This window comes from Crinia signifera, chromosome 8 (genome assembly GCF_055691185.1).
Source record: "Crinia signifera chromosome 8, ASM5569118v1, whole genome shotgun sequence".
In the NCBI taxonomy this organism is placed as follows: domain Eukaryota; kingdom Metazoa; phylum Chordata; class Amphibia; order Anura; family Myobatrachidae; genus Crinia; species Crinia signifera.
Window position 1 is genome coordinate 61,474,625 of NC_139224.1, and position 19,783 is coordinate 61,494,407.

At 47.2% G+C, this 19,783-nt stretch overlaps 1 protein-coding gene across 1 annotated transcript in view; it reads right to left on the bottom strand.

Annotated features, from left to right (window-relative positions):
• Nucleotides 1–537: 537 nt before the first annotated feature.
• The window catches only part of PMM1 (phosphomannomutase 1), a 66,085-nt gene continuing 46,839 nt past the window's right edge, over nucleotides 538–19,783 (bottom strand). The window contains exons 7-8 of the mRNA XM_083156554.1: nucleotides 16,159–16,274; nucleotides 538–1,579 (exon numbers count right to left, since the gene is read on the bottom strand). Of these exons, the coding sequence (XP_083012680.1) occupies nucleotides 1,457–1,579; nucleotides 16,159–16,274 (239 nt within the window). The 3' untranslated portion in view covers nucleotides 538–1,456. The remainder of the gene's footprint in view (nucleotides 1,580–16,158; nucleotides 16,275–19,783) is intronic.

Below are 19,783 nucleotides of genomic sequence, written 5' to 3' on the forward strand. Positions count from 1 at the left end.
CGACCCCACTAGGTCGACTGGCTGGAAGGTCAACCTGATTTAAGGTCGACATGGGCCAAGGTCGACATGACTTAAGGTCGAATTTGCATAAAGGTCGACATGAGGAAGGTCGACTGGTCATAAGGTCGACATGGGTTTTTCACTGTTTTTTTATCCGAATGTTGACACAGCCGACATGGACACAGTTGGCAATGAGAATCGGACCCTTGCATCGCTCGCTTCGCTCGCAATGCATCGGGCACGGTGGCTCGCTTCGCTCGCCACAGCTTTAATAACCTCCTCCGTGCCCTAGTGGATGGTAGGGCATGAAATACCGCCTGTCGGCACATGTCGGCTCAAATAACAGTGAAAAACCTCATGTCGACCTTATGGCCAGTCGACCTTCCTCATGTCGACCTTTATGCAAATTCGACCTTAAGTCATGTCGACCTTGGCCCATGTCGACCTTAAGTTAGGTCGACCTTCCTGCCAGTCGACCTAGTGGGGTCGACCTAATGACTGTAGACCTAAGTTCATTCTAATAGATGACCGCTTCCCGAACAATTGTATCTCCCCAACTAGAAGACCAGCTTCACAGACCAACATAACAACTACACACAATGTAGGTACTTGTTAGACCACTTATAGGGGGAAATGTAATTGGGTGCGAAAGGACTTCCATCTAAAAATATACAGCCATTCTTGGAAGAATTCCAGCACCTCCGGCTTCTCGCACCCTATAACATTTGCCCCATAATGTCTACCATGTATGTGAACCATCATCATACTGATCCTGCGGTCATTAGGTCAACGTGCATTGGGTCCACTACTGAAGGGCGACAGGTCAACACATGAAATAGGTCGACATGGCTGAGGTCGACACAAGCATTAGGTCAACATTAGTTTTTCATGCTTTACCATCCACTATGGCGTGGAGTGAGAACAGTATAGTGTGCCGAGCGTAGTGAGGCACCATGTCCGAAGCATGGCGAATGCAGCAAGCCATGCGAGGGGATGCGGTACACTTTGACAGTGTCAATGTCGACATTCGGGACAATTTTTTTTTTAAACTCATGTCGACCTTTTGACTATCGATCAGTGTCGACCTTCCAACCCTGTTGACCTTAACCATGTCAACCTTATGTGGTCAAAACAATGCAGGTGGACCTAATATGGGTCGACCCAATGACCCATACCCGATCCTGCAGAGTCAGAAGCTAAAACGTAGTAGCGGAAAACGCCCCACTGTTTCTGGTCTTCAGGTTTGCTGTAAGTGATGTATCCGGAACCTTATCCTGATTACCACGAAAACAGATCCAGGTATAGCTTCCAATATAGCCAGCTCTTCCCAGTAATGACATCCTTTAGGAACATGAAGACAGCTACTGACCCATGACACCAGACCTTTCTAGCATGGTGTCTTTATAGACTAGTCTCTGGTATAATTCTCTCTTTCAGTGACACTCAGAACCCAGGTTCAAATCTCATGGTTTCTCTCCGAGAAGAAGAGCTTCCGACACCTCCGTACAGTGTCCTCAGGAGATGCCACCGTATGCCCAACCGTACGTGGGTCTGTATATATCTCATAATCATTTCCACCCTGCAAAGCAATAATACAGTTATTAAGGTGAGGTCTAATAGATATAAGTTCTTTATACTAATAGTACTGAAACACATAAAATTAATGGCCTTTCTGAAAGGTTTGGAGATTTTAACAATTGCAACAGCGTTATACTCAATAAAGTGCAATGGGGTTCTACAGAATGTACATTAAATATTAACAAAATGTATCAAGCCTTCAAAAGAGTGAAGGTGCAAACCTATTGTTTTATAGAATGTACCTAAAAATGGTAGCTAGAAGCTCACTAGTTGCTATGGTCAGCCTCACCAGGCTTAGAGGGCTGGAATGATGGCAGAGCTGTCTGAAGACTCATCGGATCTCTAAGAGTGATCAATGGATTGTTAAGGAATATACAATTCAACTGATTTTTCAGACTCCTTGGATCACTGGCAGAGAGATCAAAGGAGTCTGATGGACTGAAACATCCTGAGATGGTTGGGAGCCTCTTTGGGGTCCCCACCAACAGTTTAAGTGTCAGGAGCCAGGTTTTATGGTTCAATCTGTTTTGTTTCTGTTTGGCTTTTGACTCACTGGTGACCTCCAGTGGTAGGTCTGTTGCCATTACAGCCCTGTGTTCTTTGAGCTATTATTCACAGGCTGTGAGGTATTAGCTCGTTAATCAGGAGCAGCCTGGAGATTCACCAGCTGTTTCAATCACCTGAGGCCTTTATAAGCCATGCTCTCCTGGGGATCTCTGCCAGTGATAGCTTGTTGTTTTTCTGTGCTGGTAGCTGCAGATATACTGCTCTCTGGTCCTAGGTCCTGCTCCTGTTCCATTCAGTCTGGATTCTGTCGGAGTCCTTCTCACTTCAGTCTGGGTCCTGTTTACAGTCTTGTCCTGTGTTGTCTGGGTCCAGTCAAGTGTACTATCCTGCTGCAGTCTGGATCAAATATCATTGTCCCCTTGCTGTCCTAGTCCAGGGACCTCCAGCCGTGGTGCAGCCATTGTCCAGCTGCCGTCTCACTGCGGTCACTGTACAGCCGTAGTCCAGCCGTTATCCAGCCGCCCGATTGCTGCGGTCAGTGTCCAGTCTTGGGCAGGTCACGTAAGTGCTCCAGTGGAGCCTGGTTCCTTATTCTTTATTCCTACGGGCAAGCGGCCCTTCCTCCTTAGTTATAATCATTATTATCCTGGTTCTGCTCTCTGTGGTTCGGAGAGGCCCACAACTGTGGGTTTACGTCTGTTTTGGGGTACCGTCACTTTAAGAGTACTATTTTTATGTTGGCGTGTGTTGGTTTGGTGGCACCCTATTGTTGCTTTGTTCTGGTGTTTGCGACTCGGTCGCGCTGTCCCGTCCTTGGCCTGGTGCCGGTTAGTCAGGGGTTTTTTCAGGTAGGCCCGTTAGTTAGATCTGCCTTTTGAGATACCCCCTGGCGATCGCTCACCCCTTGTCACCACATAACACCTGGCTGCATCGGGGTCGGAGCAGGCTTAACCGGCTCCTTCGAACGCGGCGGCTACAGGCGAAGCCTAGCACTACCGCAGGGGTATTCCATCTGCCCGGGGGACTCAACAGAGTCAGTGTAGGGTTTCGCTGTGGCCGTTCTAACCAGCGGTCCCGGCTACGGGCTCACGCCTGATCTCCAACTCCCTGCCTCCTGCATCCTCACGTACTGTCTCTGGATTTCCACGGTGGGTAACCCCCAAGTCCGTAACATTATCACTGGCCATACCGATATATGCATGTGTTCGCAGTAGTCATAGGTATACATGCATATATAAAATTTTGTTTCAAGGTGATTTGGGTGTTTTTGATTGGTTGCGGGACTTATAGATTTGTTCATATTAAGATTTTTTTTTCTTCCCGCATTTTGCCCCTTACAGGGTTTTGCTTTATTTAGCTTGCCCAGTTGGTCTTATCTGTTTGTTTCATTGCTGTACTTATCATGCAGGCCTTGCAAGCTTCCTTGATGGCCTTAAATACGGCCTTTACAGAATTAAAACCTGAGCGGGTTAAGGGTCTACAGCAGTCCTTTCTGCAATTGCAAGATCTGTTAACCCAAATTTTCCTGGATCTGTCTGAGGTTTTTGGGGCTCAACCAGCTCCTAGGGAGACCCTGGCTAAGGGGGTAGTCAGTCAAACTTCAGATCAGGAGATTCAGAAGGGACATAGAAGTTTTTTAAGGCCAAGGCTCACACCCGAAGAGCGGCGACGGCGTAAAAACTTTAACCTATGTCTGTATTGTGGGGAATCAGGCCACTTTCTCCAGTATTGCGAATTGCGCAGACCTGGTGGTGGTACCGGGAAGGATTTTCCTCAATCCAAGTGGTATCAGGAGGTTACATCTATACCTGTCTCCTCTAAGCAGGAGGAACCTGACCACACCCCCCACATACGTAGCGCTCCGACTTACAACTGGGGTCCTAGGACTAGAGCGCCCCATGTTGTGGTACGGAATCAGACGGGAATGTGGAATTCATCCACAAAGATTCCAGACAGAAAGACGTTGGATGCTAGTCTTCCAGTCAGGGAGCTCAACGTTCTTTCAATGTTGGAGTTGCTAAGTCCTGTAGAGGAGTCTCAGGTTTTTCCCTCAAAAGGGGCTTCAAGTGGCATAATCCCAGAGGGGGTCCTTGAAACAGTCGCCCCTAAGAGGGTCTTGGGGAACTTAATCCCACATGGAGTTATGGAGGTCATTGCTCCTGATGAGGCCTTGGGAGGCATAACTCCGAAAAAAGAATCCCTGACATCAGTCTCAGCCGGGATTTCTAGTGACATCTTCCCCGATCTTGGGGTTCTCGGTGTTGCCTCTGAGGTTGTGGATCCAGGAGTCCCGGTCTCCTTAGGCGAGTCCGATGCCGGGGGCTCATCTAGCGGCAAGGGCGCTTGGGGCTCATTGAAAGTTTGTGGTGCTCGAGGTCAGTCGAGCCAATTTGATGCCCAAGGCCCGCCGGGCATGTCTGATGATACTCCTAACACTCCATACTTCGATGGAGATTTGGCCCAGCTCCGACCAATTGCTCAGCAATTCCTCGCTAAAATGGACTTCTCACATAATATGAAGATAACTCCTACTTCTGCTGTTCGTTATCTCTTATCATGCTTTAGAGGAGGAGCTTTGGAGTGGGTTAAACCTCTCATAGAGGCTGACGATCCCATCCTAAGGGATCTTCCGGGTTTCCTAAAAACCGTGCAGAAAGTGTTCAGCCCGAAGGCCGTAGCCCCGAGTGGGGGCCCAAAGGCCGTAGCCCCGAGTGGGGGCCCAAAGGCCGTAGCCCCGAGTGGGGGCCCAAAGGCCGTAGCCCCGAGTGGGGGCCCAAAGGCCGTAGCCCCGAGTGGGGGCCCAAAGGCCTGTTTCGCCCCGAGTGGGGGCCCAAAGGCCTGTTTCGCCCCGAGTGGGGGCCCAAAGGCCTGTTTCGCCCCGAGTGGGGGCCCAAAGGCCTGTTTCGCCCCGAGTGGGGGCCCAAAGGCCTGTTTCGCCCCGAGTGGGGGCCCAAAGGCCTGTTTCGCCCCGAGTGGGGGCCCAAAGGCCTGTTTCGCCCCGAGTGGGGGCCCAAAGGCCTGTTTCGCCCCGAGTGGGGGCCCAAAGGCCTGTTTCGCCCCGAGTGGGGGCCCAAAGGCCTGTTTCGCCCCGAGTGGGGGCCCAAAGGCCTGTTTCGCCCCGAGTGGGGGCCCAAAGGCCTGTTTCGCCCCGAGTGGGGGCCCAAAGGCCTGTTTCGCCCCGAGTGGGGGCCCAAAGGCCTGTTTCGCCCCGAGTGGGGGCCCAAAGGCCTGTTTCGCCCCAGAAGGGGGGCAAGTCTGTTTCGCCCCAGAAGGGGGGCAAGTCTGTTTCGCCCCAGAAGGGGGGCAAGTCTGTTTCGCCCCAGAAGGGGGGCAAGTCTGTTTCGCCCCAGAAGGGGGGCAAGTCTGTTTCGCCCCAGAAGGGGGGCAAGTCTGTTTCGCCCCAGAAGGGGGGCAAGTCTGTTTCGCCCCAGAAGGGGGGCAAGTCAGTCCGGTCCCTGAGGGGGACTCTGCCAGTCCGGTCCCTGAGGGGGACTCTGCCAGTCCGGTCCCGGAAGTGGACTCTGTCAGTCCGGGCCCTGAGGGGGGCTCAGTCCATCTAGCCTCAAGTGGTATCATAGAAGCTGTGTCCCCGGAAGGGGTGGCCATATCCTTGTCTGAGGTCCCAAAGACCACAGCCTCAGCGAGGCTCTTGAGGGCCGCAAACCCAGTGAGCATTTCTGTCTTGCCAGCTTCTCGGGAGGCTTCAGAAATCTTAGACCCAAAGGTTGTAGCTCCCATAGAGAATTCCAGTTCTGAGGTCCCAGAGGTGGATGTTCCTACGTCCATCATTTTTGATGGAGATCTTGCCCATTTTATTGCCCTGGTTAAACACTATACTTCCCTTTTTGAATCAGGACCAGCTTCAGGGGTCACTTGGACTAATATTATATACCTCCTCATTTCTGCCTTTAGGGGTAGACCTCAGACATGGGCTTACAAGCTGATCAGGTGTTGTGACCCTTGCCTTCAGGATCTCTCCTCTTTTTGTGATGCTGTTATTAAGAAGTTCAGTCCCAAAAAGAAGGATGGGGTTCCACCAGCTCCTGGAAATGTGGTGCCCAGCATAAGCCAGGGGCTTAAGGTCCTGGCTTCTGGAGACTCACAGTCTCTGTTTGTTCATTCTTCTGCCTCATCGCTTGGTCCGGAATCCAGGAGTTTAGCTATTGGTTTTGTCTCACTGACTCCTGACAAAAATTTTTTGGACACATCTGGTACCTGTAATTCTGGGTCTAGGGAATCCAATAAGAGTTCTGCCTATGGCCAATTAAGACATTCTTTCCTTTCTGAGATTCCATCTGTTAAAAAGACTCTCATGATCTCCTCAGATCGAGACTTCAACTCTGTTTCTGATTTGGTAACCCATAGCTGTGATTTGATAGAAGGTACCATCAGATCTGATAATGTGTGGGGCCTTAAACTGCTGATTCCATCAAAATCTAGGAAAAAGAAAAAGAAGCATTAATCTTTTTCTGCTTTCCTGGATCATCTTATTTGTCTTTTTGGTTGTGCCCTGTGGTCACCCTCTAGGGGGGGCACTGAGACAAGCCGTGGTTTTAGCTTGTGTTCACCTTTCTGTTGCCTTTGCCCCGTTTTCCAGGGTCCAGATGCTCATTATTTTTTGGAGGTCTGGATTTTGGGGTCTGTTGACCCCTCCTCAAGGGGGGGGTACTGTCAGGAGCCAGGTTTTATGGTTCAATCTGTTTTGTTTCTGTTTGGCTTTTGACTCACTGGTGACCTCCAGTGGTAGGTCTGTTACCATTACAGCCCTGTGTTCTTTGAGCTATTATTCACAGGCTGTGAGGTATTAGCTCGTTAATCAGGAGCAGCCTGGAGATTCACCAGCTGTTTCAATCACCTGAGGCCTTTATAAGCCATGCTCTCCTGGGGATCTCTGCCAGTGATAGCTTGTTGTTTTTCTGTGCTGGTAGCTGCAGATATACTGCTCTCTGGTCCTAGGTCCTGCTCCTGTTCCATTCAGTCTGGATTCTGTCGGAGTCCTTCTCACTTCAGTCTGGGTCCTGTTTACAGTCTTGTCCTGTGTTGTCTGGGTCCAGTCAAGTGTACTATCCTGCTGCAGTCTGGATCAAATATCATTGTCCCCTTGCTGTCCTAGTCCAGGGACCTCCAGCGTGGTGCAGCCATTGTCCAGCTGCCGTCTCACTGCGGTCACTGTACAGCCGTAGTCCAGCCGTTATCCAGCCGCCCGATTGCTGCGGTCAGTGTCCAGTCTTGGGCCGGTCACGTAAGTGCTCCAGTGGAGCCTGGTTCCTTATTCTTTATTCCTACGGGCAAGCGGCCCTTCCTCCTTAGTTATAATCATTATTATCCTGGTTCTGCTCTCCGTGGTTCGGAGAGGCCCACAACTGTGGGTTTACGTCTGTTTTGGGGTACCGTCACTTTAAGAGTACTATTTCCTCTGACTCCGCCATGGCAGCCCTCATGAATGGGTTTCTCCCTGCTGGGTAGTGCTTTGGAAAGGAAAAAAAGACCTCTGGCCCCTATAAGAAGGCTCCTCCTCCGTCCACCAGTGTCTTTTTTTCCTTTCCGGGTAGTGCATGCATGTGGACACCAGCTCACCTGGATGGAAGACTGTCACTCCCTGCAGCTGCCTTGGCTTCATGCAGCGGAGAGAGAGAGCATAAGCTCCTTGATGCCGAATGCGTGCCCCATGGGGTAGCGGTACGGCGGCACCCAGGGGAGAGAACTACTGAGCCAGACATGCTATTGCTGGCGCACGCTCCCCTGCCCTAGCTCTGTGCTAAGGGCGGGCGCCGAGTAGTGCGCGTAACGTGTACTCAGAGGGAGCGCGTCATAGGGCGCGACTTCCGGTACGCGTCATATCTTAGCGGCGGTTGTCAGTATCACGCTGATCTGAGGTCTGGGAGCTTAGCGTCGGAGCGCTGGCTGTTAGAGGACTGCCGGGCGTGTAAGGACGGGACGTCGCTTAGGTGAGTTAGTGCGGGCTGTGTTGTCCATATTTGTGGAGGCGGTCTGAGCTTAACGGTAACTCATTTAGACGTGACTGTGTTGTTATAGAGAGGCGCACTACTCATTATGGAAGAAGACAGGCAGTCTGGTTCAAAGACAGGGTGAGCAGGTGTGGTAAAGGGTGTCCACATAATGTTGGTGTTGTGAGTAGTTGTAGTGACTGGTTGATTTCAATTTTAGGTCTGAGTCTAGCAAAGATAAAGGGAAAAGCAAGCAGAAGAAATTGGTGCACATTAAATGTACAACATGTGATAAAACGCTGCCGGACAAGCATGTTGGAGCTGTATGTGAAGGCTGTAAGGCAGCTCAGCTGTTTCCCCCGGCTCAAATGGCGAGCTTAGTACAGATGCTGAAAACAGCCCTTGCTGATACGTTTGCACCTAAAGAGGATACGGGCAAAGCACCCATCAAGCGGAAGAGCTATGTCCTTAATGAGGATACAGAGGACGCAGCGGGCCAGTCGGCCGGTCCTAGTGTGCTTGGATGTGACTTAGACGAGGAGGAAGAGGATGACCCAGGTCAGGATAGGTCGGACGCGGATTTTAATGCCGACATGGTCGACAACCTTCTGGTCCGGATTTATAAGTCATTAAATATTGAGGACAAGCAGGAGGATGTGAGCTTGCAGGAGATGCTTTTTAAAGATAAGAAGCAGAAAACTAAAACATTTCCCCTGTCTCAAACTCTGAAGGACATAATAACGGAGGAATGGAAACAGCCAGATAAAAGGGTGGCTATCCCGGGGAAAGTTAACAAGATGTATCCTTTTGACAAGGCACAGGTACTCTCATGGGAGGAAGCTCCTAAAATAGATGCGGCGGTGGCAAGGCTGTCGAAGAAGACGACACTGCCACTAGAAGAGGCCAACGCCTTTAAAGATCCAATGGATCGTAAGATCGAGCTGGGTCTAAGGAAACAACATTTAATTTCGGGGGCTTCCCTGAAAGCAGCGTCAGCAATGGCCGTGACATCCAGAATAGTAAGAGGCTGGTGTCAGCAACTAGAGGGAGATATTCTGGATGACCTGGCAAGTTCGGAACTGTTGAAGGTGGTACAGGATGTACAGCTGGCAGTAGAATTTATTTGTGAGGCATCTATGGATGCGGTAAGGCTGTCGGCCAGAGCAGGGGCGGCGACAGCCGCGACAAGAAGGGCGCTATGGTTAAAACAATGGGCGGCGGACGTTCAGTCCAAAAATAAACTCCTGTCCATGCCATTCCAAGGGGACTATTTGTTTGGCAAACAATTAGACGAGCTTGTGGCTAAGATATCTGGAGGGAAGTCGGTTTGGCTCCCTCAAGATAAAGGAGGCAGGAGAGTTCCTCCAGCCAAGTTCGGCAGATTTCAGCCCCAGGACTACAGAGAGTCACGGGCATATAGACCAGGAAGACCCTATAGAAGGGGATCCTGGGTCTCAAGGGGCAATTTTCGTGCCCAAAGAAATAGAGACAAGTTCTCCTCCAAAAAGGAGGCACAGTGACGTCAGGTCACTAACGGTAGGGGCCAGGCTGCTGAAATTTGCAAGCGTCTGGTCCGGGACCACTGGAGACAAGTGGGTCCAAGAGGTAGTATCCTCCGGGTACAAGGTGGAGTTCAACAAAGTCCCCGGAGAGTTTTTTGTTCAATCTCCAATTCCCAAGAACAGGGAGGAGAGGAAGGCCTTACTAGCAAGTTTGCAAGAGATGCTGGAACAGGAAGTAATCAGCGTTGTGCCAGAAGGCCAGGAATTTCGGGGATGGTTTTCCCGTTTCTTTTTAGTAAAAAAGGCAACAGGGGGATTTCGTACCATACTAGATCTGAGACGACTCAATCAGTTCATAGAGGTAAAATCCTTCAAAATGGACAGTATCAAGTCAGTGATTCTAGACTTAAGTCAAAAGGACTTCATGGCGTCAATAGATCAGAGACGCGTATTTGCACGTCCCAATTTGCGTAAGCCATCGGAAATATCTGAGGTTCAGGCTGATGGGCAAGAGTTATCAGTTCAACGCCCTACCATTCGGACTGGCTACATCCCCGAGAACATTTTCCAAAGTGCTGGTCGTGTTGGTAGCCGCACTAAGACAGAGCGGGATAAGGTTATTCCCTTACCTCGACGACATCCTAATAGTCGCAGACTCCGAGGAGAAGGCCCAAGAACACACAGACAGGGTTGTGCAGTACCTGTTGGAACACGGATGGCTAGTAAATTACAAAAAAAGTCAGCTGATTCCTACTCAAGAAATAACATACCTAGGGGTAGTAATCAATACAAAGGAGCAAAAGATTTCCTTAACAGAGGTCAGAAGAAAAAAGCTAATTCACCAAGTAAAAAACCTGAAAAGAAGACGTGTAGCATCCTCAAGAGACTGCATGGAGGTGCTAGGCCTTATGGCATCAGCAATAGAGGTGGTTCCTTGGGCAAGGTTCCATTCAAGGAAGCTACAGAACTGTTTTCTCCTACAGTGGAACAAGAACTCAAGGGATCTGTCCCAAAGGATAATCCTGTCTACAAAGGCCAAACAAGACTTAGACTGGTGGGCAGCAGAAAACAGGCTGACAGCAGGAAGATACTTCGGCGCAAAGCCACAGATGACACTGACCACGGACGCCAGCGAAACAGGCTGGGGAGCAACCTGCAATTATCAGGTGGCCCAAGGAAAGTGGCAACAGGACTGGAAGGAAGCTCACTCCAACCTGCGGGAAATGGAGGCAGTGGTCAGAGCCTGCAGGTGGTTCCAAAACCAACTACAAGGGACAGAACTAATCGTGAGGACCGACAACCAGGCGGTGGTGGCCTATGTGAATCGGCAGGGAGGTACACGAAGCAGAGCATTGATGGAGGTGGCCGACAAGCTGTTCGAGTGGGCAGAAGCCCAGGTTCTAAGCATCACGGCAGTTTACCTAGCAGGGAAAGAAAATGTGGTAGCAGACCAATTAAGCAGGATAGAATGCCTGCCGGGAGAATGGGGTCTCAACCAAAAGATATTCGAGAGTCTGGTGCAAAGATGGGGACGTCCTCAAGTAGACCTTATGGCAACAGCAAGAAACAAGAAAGTACCCAGATTTTTTGCCAGGTTCTGGGAGCCGCTGGCAGAACAAGTAGACGCCCTGTCAGTGCCCTGGGACATAGAGAGGGCTTATGTCTTTCCCCCAATACCAATGATTCAGAAGCTACTGAGGAAACTGCAGAGAGAGAAGATCGAGGTAGTAACAATCTTGCCATATTGGCCTCGCAGAGCGTGGTTCAACACAGTTCAGAAATTGGCAATAGACGATCCGTGGAGACTACCTTCAACCAAGGACCTACTAGTACAAGGGGAGGTACGCAAGGAGCAGCCGGAATCGTGGAAACTGACGGCTTGGTTGCTGAAATCGGAAGCCTGAAGGCAAAGGGGTTCAGTGAAGGTGTAGTGGAGACCTTGCTAAAGGCGAGAAAGCCGGTAACCATGAAGATATACTATAGAGTTTGGAAGAAGTATGCGTGTTGGGCGAGGGAGAATAGGAAGAACCCTCGTAGTGTGGCCACCATACTCTCCTTCCTACAAGAAGGGCTGCAAATGAACCTCTCCCCAAGTACTCTGAAAGTGCAGATCTCAGCTATATCATGTATCCTGGACTGGGACATAGCCAAGAACAGATACGTACAGAGGTTCATGCAGGCAGTAAAGAGGATTAAGCCAAGGGTAAGAAGCCCAATACCCTCGTGGGATTTAAACCTGGTGCTAGGGGTACTAACAGAATCTCCGTTTGAGCCATTACAGGAAGTGGCCTTGAAGTTTCTGTCATGGAAAGTATTATTTCTAGTGGCCATGACCTCGGCTCGCAGAGTATCAGAACTCCAAGCACTGTGGATTAAAGAGCCGTACTTCAAAATGTATACGGATAAAGTGGTCTTGAGGACAAACCCAATGTTCGTGCCTAAAGTAGCCTCGGAGTTCCATATCAATCAGGAGATCATATTGCCTACGTTCTGCACAAATCCGTCGAATAGTAAAGAAAGCAGGCTACACTGTCTCGACTTGGTCAGAGCCTTGTCCATTTACAAGCAAAGGACGGCCGAGTTTCGCAAAGCCGACAATTTATTTATATTATCAGAAGGAGAAAGAAAGGGGCAAAGAGCCTCTAAACAGACTTTATCAAGGTGGATTAAAAATTGTGTCCGACAAGCTTATGTCATAAGACAACAGGAGCCACCAGAAGGTTTTAAAGCGCACTCAACGCGGTCAATGGCGTCATCATGGGCAGAGAAGGAATCTGCGTCACTGACAGAAATTTGCAAGGCCGCAGGATGGTCCTCACCGCACACGTTTACAAAGCATTACAGGGTAGACGTCTGGTCTTCTGCAGATGCTAAATTTGGGAGGAAGATCCTGAGCGCGGCAGTAAATTAAAAACGTGAAGAAACGTTCTATTTTCAGTTATACGTTATACGGCAGGTGGCCGGTTCCTAAGTTATACGTGAGTATACCCTCCCTATGAAATACAGTACTGCTTGGGCATGACCCATTCATGAGGGCTGCCATGGCGGAGTCAGAGGAAATACCGGGTTATTACCTGGTAACGGGTTTTCCTCTACTCCGCCATGGCAGCGGTATTTCCCACCCTTGAGTTAAAAGAAGGTGTGTATGTGGAATAATGATGTTCGTTTATTTTAAAGCTGAAGAATATAAGACACTGGTGGACGGAGGAGGAGCCTTCTTATAGGGGCCAGAGGTCTTTTTTTCCTTTCCAAAGCACTACCCAGCAGGGAGAAACCCATTCATGAGGGCTGCCATGGCGGAGTAGAGGAAAACCCGTTACCAGGTAATAACCCGGTATTTTTATGTTGGCGTGTGTTGGTTTGGTGGCACCCTATTGTTGCTTTGTTCTGGTGTTTGTGACTCGGTCGCGCTGTCCCGTCCTTGGCCTGGTGCCGGTTAGTCAGGGGTTTTTTCAGGTAGGCCCGTTAGTTAGATCTGCCTTTTGAGATACCCCCTGGCGATCGCTCACCCCTTGTCACCACATAACACCTGGCTGCATCGGGGTCGGAGCAGGCTTAACCGGCTCCTTCGAACGCGGCGGCTACAGGCGAAGCCTAGCACTACCGCAGGGGTATTCCATCTGCCCGGGGGACTCAACAGAGTCAGTGTAGGGTTTCGCTGTGGCCGTTCTAACCAGCGGTCCCGGCTACGGGCTCACGCCTGATCTCCAACTCCCTGCCTCCTGCATCCTCACGTACTGTCTCTGGATTTCCACGGTGGGTAACCCCCAAGTCCGTAACATTAAGAAGTTCTAATTTATAGTAAATAATTAATTGTAGAGGAAGAAAAACTCCTTTTCAGTTATGACTAACATGGCTGTTAGGAGCTGATTGGCTGATACTTTATCTCACTCTTCAATCCATCTCGTCCTTAGTCTTTCTCCGCTTTATCACTCTCCAAGGTTAGTTCATATCTCCCCTGTAGCTCACACCCATGTATTTTATATGTACAATGCATATGTCCTCCATCCCTATTTGGAAACATCTCTGGTTCTCCTGTGACACATTGTGGAGAGGTTGGTGGGGGTGTACCATTTGAGCATATCGGAAGAGGGTTGATTACACTGAGGCATATGTGAACTATTGTTTTCTGTGTGGCATAATGTGAAAAAGGTCCTCCACAGTGTGTTTAACACATTTGTAGAGTGCAAGATATTTACACATGATTAATTTTAATAACATTGCCAGCATATATTCTTGGCCATTTTATTGGTATGTCCCGTAAGAGTTTGTTGACCTGGGGCCTCACAAACCCTAATCTGGTGCTGGCTGCCATCAAATTGAGTGTTATTTACACAAGTAATATGAATAGCCAGTGCATTTGCTTATATTCTCTCAATTCCCTTCTTCTAGTCAAATATATTGATGATTGGACAAGGTTTCAGCGTGACACAATGAAGGTCTCTTAATCAACATGACTGACTATTTATTTAGTCTTTATATACCTAATAGTAAGCTCAACCTTCGGTTGATTGTTGATGGCTATTTAGATTGACTCTTTGTGGTATGATTGATATTTACTTTATGGGGTAGATATAGAGATTCCAGAGATTGGATTGGCCAATAGGGGAAACCCCCAGTGAGCCCCTCTGCCTGTAAGGATTAGGTTCCAGACTCTATCCTAATGCACTGGAATCATACATAAATTACTGCACAGGACTATGGTGTATTTTCTACATTATTTTTTTCATGTTAGTGTAGTAATTTAGCCAAGTTCTCAATCTCTAATTGTACTGTTGAAATAGCTGTTTATTTAGATCTAATTTTGTCACATTAATAACTAAATACCTCCACACAAAAACACATTAGACATTAGCTTTGAAAATAACAAAGGGATCTGCTTAAAAATGTACAGTTAGGTCCATAAATATTGGGACAATGACACAATTCTCATATTTTGGCCTCTATACACCACTACAATGGATTTGAAAGGATCCAAACAAGATATTCTTTAACTGCAGACTTTCAACTTTAATTTGAGAGTATTTACATCCAAATCAGGTGAACAGTGTAGGAATTACAACGGTTTCTATATGTACCTCCCCCTTTTGAATGGACCGAAAGTAATAGGAGAATCGATTCAAATGCTATGTCATGGACAGGTGTGGACAATTCCCTTGTTATTTCATCATCAATTAAGCAGGTAAAAGGTCTGGAGTTGATTCCAGGTGTGATATTTGCATTTGGAATCTGTTGCTGTCGACTCTCAATATGAGGTCCAAAGAGCTGTCACTAGCAGTGAAGCAAGCCATCATTAGGCTGCAAAATCAAAACAAACCCTTAGCAAAAACTTTAGGTGTGGCCAAATTAACTGTTTAGATCATTCTTAGAAAGAACACACCGGAGAGCTCAGCAAAATCTTGCAGACCCAGAAGACAACAGAAAACAACGGTGGTGGATGTCACAATAATTACTTCCCTGGTGAAGAAAAACCCCTTCGTAACAGTTGGCCAGATCAAGAACACTCTCTAGGAGGTAGGTTTATATGTGTCAAAGTACACAATCAAGAGAAGACTTCACAAGAGTGACTATAGAGGGTTCATCACAAGATGTAACCCATTGGTGAGCCACAAAAACAGGAAGACCAGATTAGAGTTTGCCAAACAACATCTAAAAAAGCCTTTACAGTTCTGGAACAACATCCTATGGAAAGATGAGACAAAGATCAATTTGTACCAGATTGATGGGAAGACAAGCGTATGGAGAAGGAAAGGAACTGCTCATGATCCAAAACATACTATCTCTTCAGTGAAGCATGGTGGTGGTAGTGTCACAGTGTGGGCATGTATGGCTGCCAATTGAACTGGTTTCCTTGTATTTATTGATCATGTGACTTCTGACAAATTCTGAAGTGTTTTGGCCAATATTATCTGCTCATATTCAGTCAAATGCTTCAGAACTCATTGGACAGTGCTTAACAGTGCAGATGGACAATGGCCCGAAGCATACTGCAGAAGCAGCCAAAGAGTATTTTTAGGCAAATAAGTGGAATGTTATGCAATGGCAAAGCCAATCACCTGACCTGAAGCATGCATTTCACTTGATGAAGACAAAACTGAAGGTAACATGCCCCAAGAACAAGCAGGAACTGAAGACATTTGCAGTAGAGGCCTGGTGGAACATCATCAGTGATGAAACCCAGCATCTGGTGATGTCCATGTGTTCCAAGCTTCAGGCTGTAATTGACTGCAAAGGATTTGCAACCAAGTATTAAAAAGTTAAAGTTTAGTTTAGGAGTGTTTAGTTTGTCCCAATACTTTTAGTCCCTTAAAATGTGGGAGGCACATATAGAAAATGTTCTAATTCCTACACCGTTCCCCTGATTTGGATGTAAATACCCTCAAATTAAAGCTAAAAGTTTGCAGTTAAAGAACATTTTGTTTGGTTCATTTCAAATCCATTGTGGTGGTGTATAGAGCCCAAAATATGAGAATTATGTTGATGTTCCAATATTTATGAAACTGACTGTATTTACAGTCACCTGGTAAGATATTCACTAAAGGAAACAATGTAACAAAGTAGAAATACATTAAAGCATCTCTAATCTACTTATTACAATCTAGAAAAATATGGCTGAATCTCACCGGTGATGTCTCGTTACCAAAGAAGTGAATGCTACTAAATTGCTCCTCAGCTAGAACATCCAGGCAGTACCGCTTGTCCCAGCCTTCCGGGAATATGTCAAAGCTGATCATCCCACCTAAACACAGGTAGGAAAAGAGAAAGAAAGAACAGAGCTTATAGGTGGGAGTAAATGTGGAGCTGAGTGGTGGCATTGGTATGGCATAAGTCATCACTCATCAGCAATCACGAACCTTCAAATTGAATATAGCAAAAGATGATAATATTCCTGGGCATATTATTATGTGAAATATGTGGGCTTAGTTCGGTGACATAAAGATGTAGGGATTACAGCTGCAGAGCTCTTATATCAATAAATGCAATGTCCCATAAACCATGCTGCTCATTGATATACAAGTGACATATGTATATATCTAAATATTGGGTGAATACCACAATGGACCGGACTCAGGAACACTTGAATGGACCTGCTCCATGTAGCTGCTGTGGAGCTGGTCAGAAACTTACTATGCCATACAAGTCCTTGTATGGCATAGTACAGCTCTTATTGGGAGATCTGTATACATTTTTATTAAGAACAAAAAGGGGGGGGGGGGGTCTGTGGTGTGTGGGGAGACCTCACACACTCACAATTTTCTGGCGCTTATATTTGAGATATATATAATTATCAATTTATAATAAATATGTCCACTGCTGCTGCAGGTGTATCAGTGAGTCAGCTAGGGCTCACAGAAATGTAAGGATGCAAAGGTTTTTTTTGAGACACCATGCGCTGCTCAGTGGATTAATAAATCAAAAGAAATACCACTGGATAGAATGAGCACTGGACGCACCTTACTTGTATAAACTTTTTATATAAAAAATGATAATTGATACATGATTAATCATTCAACAACATAATTTGCACATACTGCTCGACCGCTGCAGCAGCCACAGAACTCCAACTAGCGGTTGAGCAGTATCCCCTGCCAGGGGCGAATTTAGGGGTCAGGCCGCCCCTAGGCACAACATTTTGGGCCGCCCCCCCCCCCCTCCATATATATGTATGTATATGTGCACGTGTGTGTGTGTGTGTGTGTGTGTATATGTATGTATGTATGTATATATATATATATATATATATATATATATATACACACTGTATATGCCATAATAAAAAAAAAAAAACACCAGCACTTAGTCACCAATAACATACTTTATTAGCACTTACTGTTAGACACAGGATGCAAACAGTTAAGTGCTCCAGACACTTTCTGCTCCGTGCAGCATGAAGAGAGGAGAGGAGGGAGGGGGGCTCGTAACCTGAGTGCAGGCAGTAGCAGACGGACGGACTCCGGAGGTTCACATTGTCAGCGTGTGAGCAGGGCACATGCCCTGCTCGGAAGAAGGGAGGGACGGGTATCTGTAGCTTCAGGCTGCAGTGCGGGCAGAGTTGGACAGGTACATCGGCAGCCAAAGAACGGCAGCAGCAGCGCTGCTGACCACACTGGCATAGCTGTGAGGACGGAGGCAGAGAGGATAGAGACCTCCTCCTTGCACTGAGGAGCGGTGGCAGGCTGCCGCTCTGTAAAGGAGTGTCGGACTGACAAACTGCGCGACAGCAGGTGCCTGCCAGCTGCCGCCCATAACAGGTGCCGCCCCTAGGCCCGTGCCTCACGGGCCTAGTGACAAATCCGGCCCTGTCCCCTGCCATCCTTCACCTTCGTGGGCTAATTATCCAGCAGCCTAAACTACACATACGACTTCATATATACCGGCCTCTCATTAGGGTTGAGCCACAAATCGGACGTGCTCCCCTCCCACCTATACAAAGTACCATCTACCAAGGAGAATGAGATACAAAACTAACAAACTTGTGCCATTATCTGTGCTACAGTGCCTAACAACTGCTTCATGCGTGTTAGTTATACACGCTAACTGGCTCTGTGTACTAACCAGTGTTTTTCAAATCTGCTTGGATTTAACAACTTGCTGCTATTCTTAATGAATGACTACAACTAATCCCAATGAATCCCATACTAATTTAATTGACCGGACATATGGAGACCTCACTGCAAATGTGATTTTTTATTGCAAATATATATATATATATATATATATATATATATATATATATATATATATATATATATATATATATATATATATATATATATCCATACCATATATTTTTTTATTTTTCATATTTTTTAGTGTATTCATTTATGTGCAAATTATGTTGTTGAATGATTAACCATGTATCAATTATCATTTTTTATATAAAAAGTTTATACAATTAAGGTGCGCCCAGTGCTCATTCTATCCAGTGGTACTTCTTTTGATTTATTAATTCACTTAGCAGCGCATGGTGTCTCAAAAAAACCCTTTGACGGGCAGTGGAACTGCTGTAAAATCAAGGCAGCTGCTGCTACTATGCTATAGTGACCCGGATTATGGGCCTTATTCTAATCCACTCTGACAAAATCCTTCTTAGATGGGCAAAACCATGTGCACTGCAGGGGGGCAGATGTTACTTGTGCAGAGAGAATTAGATTTGGGTGGGGCTTTACTTCAAAGTGAGATCTATATTGCAGTGTAAAAATAAAGCAGTCCGTATTTACCCTGCACAGAAACAAAATAACTCACCCAAATCTAATTCTCTCTGCACATGTTACATCTGCCCCCCCTGCAGTGCACATGGTTTTGTCCATCTAAGAAGGATTTTGTCAGAAAGAGTGGATTAGAATAACCCCCTATACGTCAAAGTCATCTCCTCTGGCTTACTGAGGCACATTCTAGAGATCTGTTGACCGCTGTAACAGTGACCAAAAAGTTGCATGCAGTTAAGGTGCCCATAGACGCTCCGATGCGGCGGTGTCAGTTTTGTACTTTGAGATGTGCGCTCCCGCGGCATCTCATTGTACAGTACAAAAAGTATGTGCTGCACATACTTTTTGTGCATGCTTTTCATCGCATTGCATCGCATGCACAAGGCTTGCGATGCGATGCGTGCTATTTAAGCACAAAACGGACGCCCGCATCGGAGCGTCTATGGGCACCTTTACTGTTGACTTGTCCCTGTTGGGTACTGTAACAGCAATCATGGACTAGCCACTGGAAAGATCTTTAAATGCCAAAAGAGGTGCAAATTGTACATGCCATGGGGCCCATAACTGTCCACTTGCCTCCTAATTCTGACACCTCTCCTCTTACCAGAGCATACAGGGTGCTGTACAGGTAGATAATGCTCAGACAGACACCAGTGAGACAAAGCCAACTCAGCTTTTCACAGACTCCTATTTCTGTGTAGGCCAGATACAAATCAGCTACAGAAATGGGGGTTTTCCAAGAGTATGATGATTTGAAAAATAAAGACTTGAAGATGAACATTGTGTTTCCGAAATTAGCAGGTACAGAAGACTAAGCCACACAGTTACTGCTCTACTGCTTCCACATACTAATTGTCAGATATAGTAGTCAATGAGAGCAGCATTGGAAAAACCCTGGGAGCTGTGCCCTCTCCATCTGTGGTGGCATCTAAGGGAGATATAAATAGGTCTGGACCAGTGGTCTGGACTGTTCTGGCTTTTTTCCCAATCCTGAATGTGGTTTGAGATTTAGGGCCAGATGTATCAAGCTTCAAAAAGT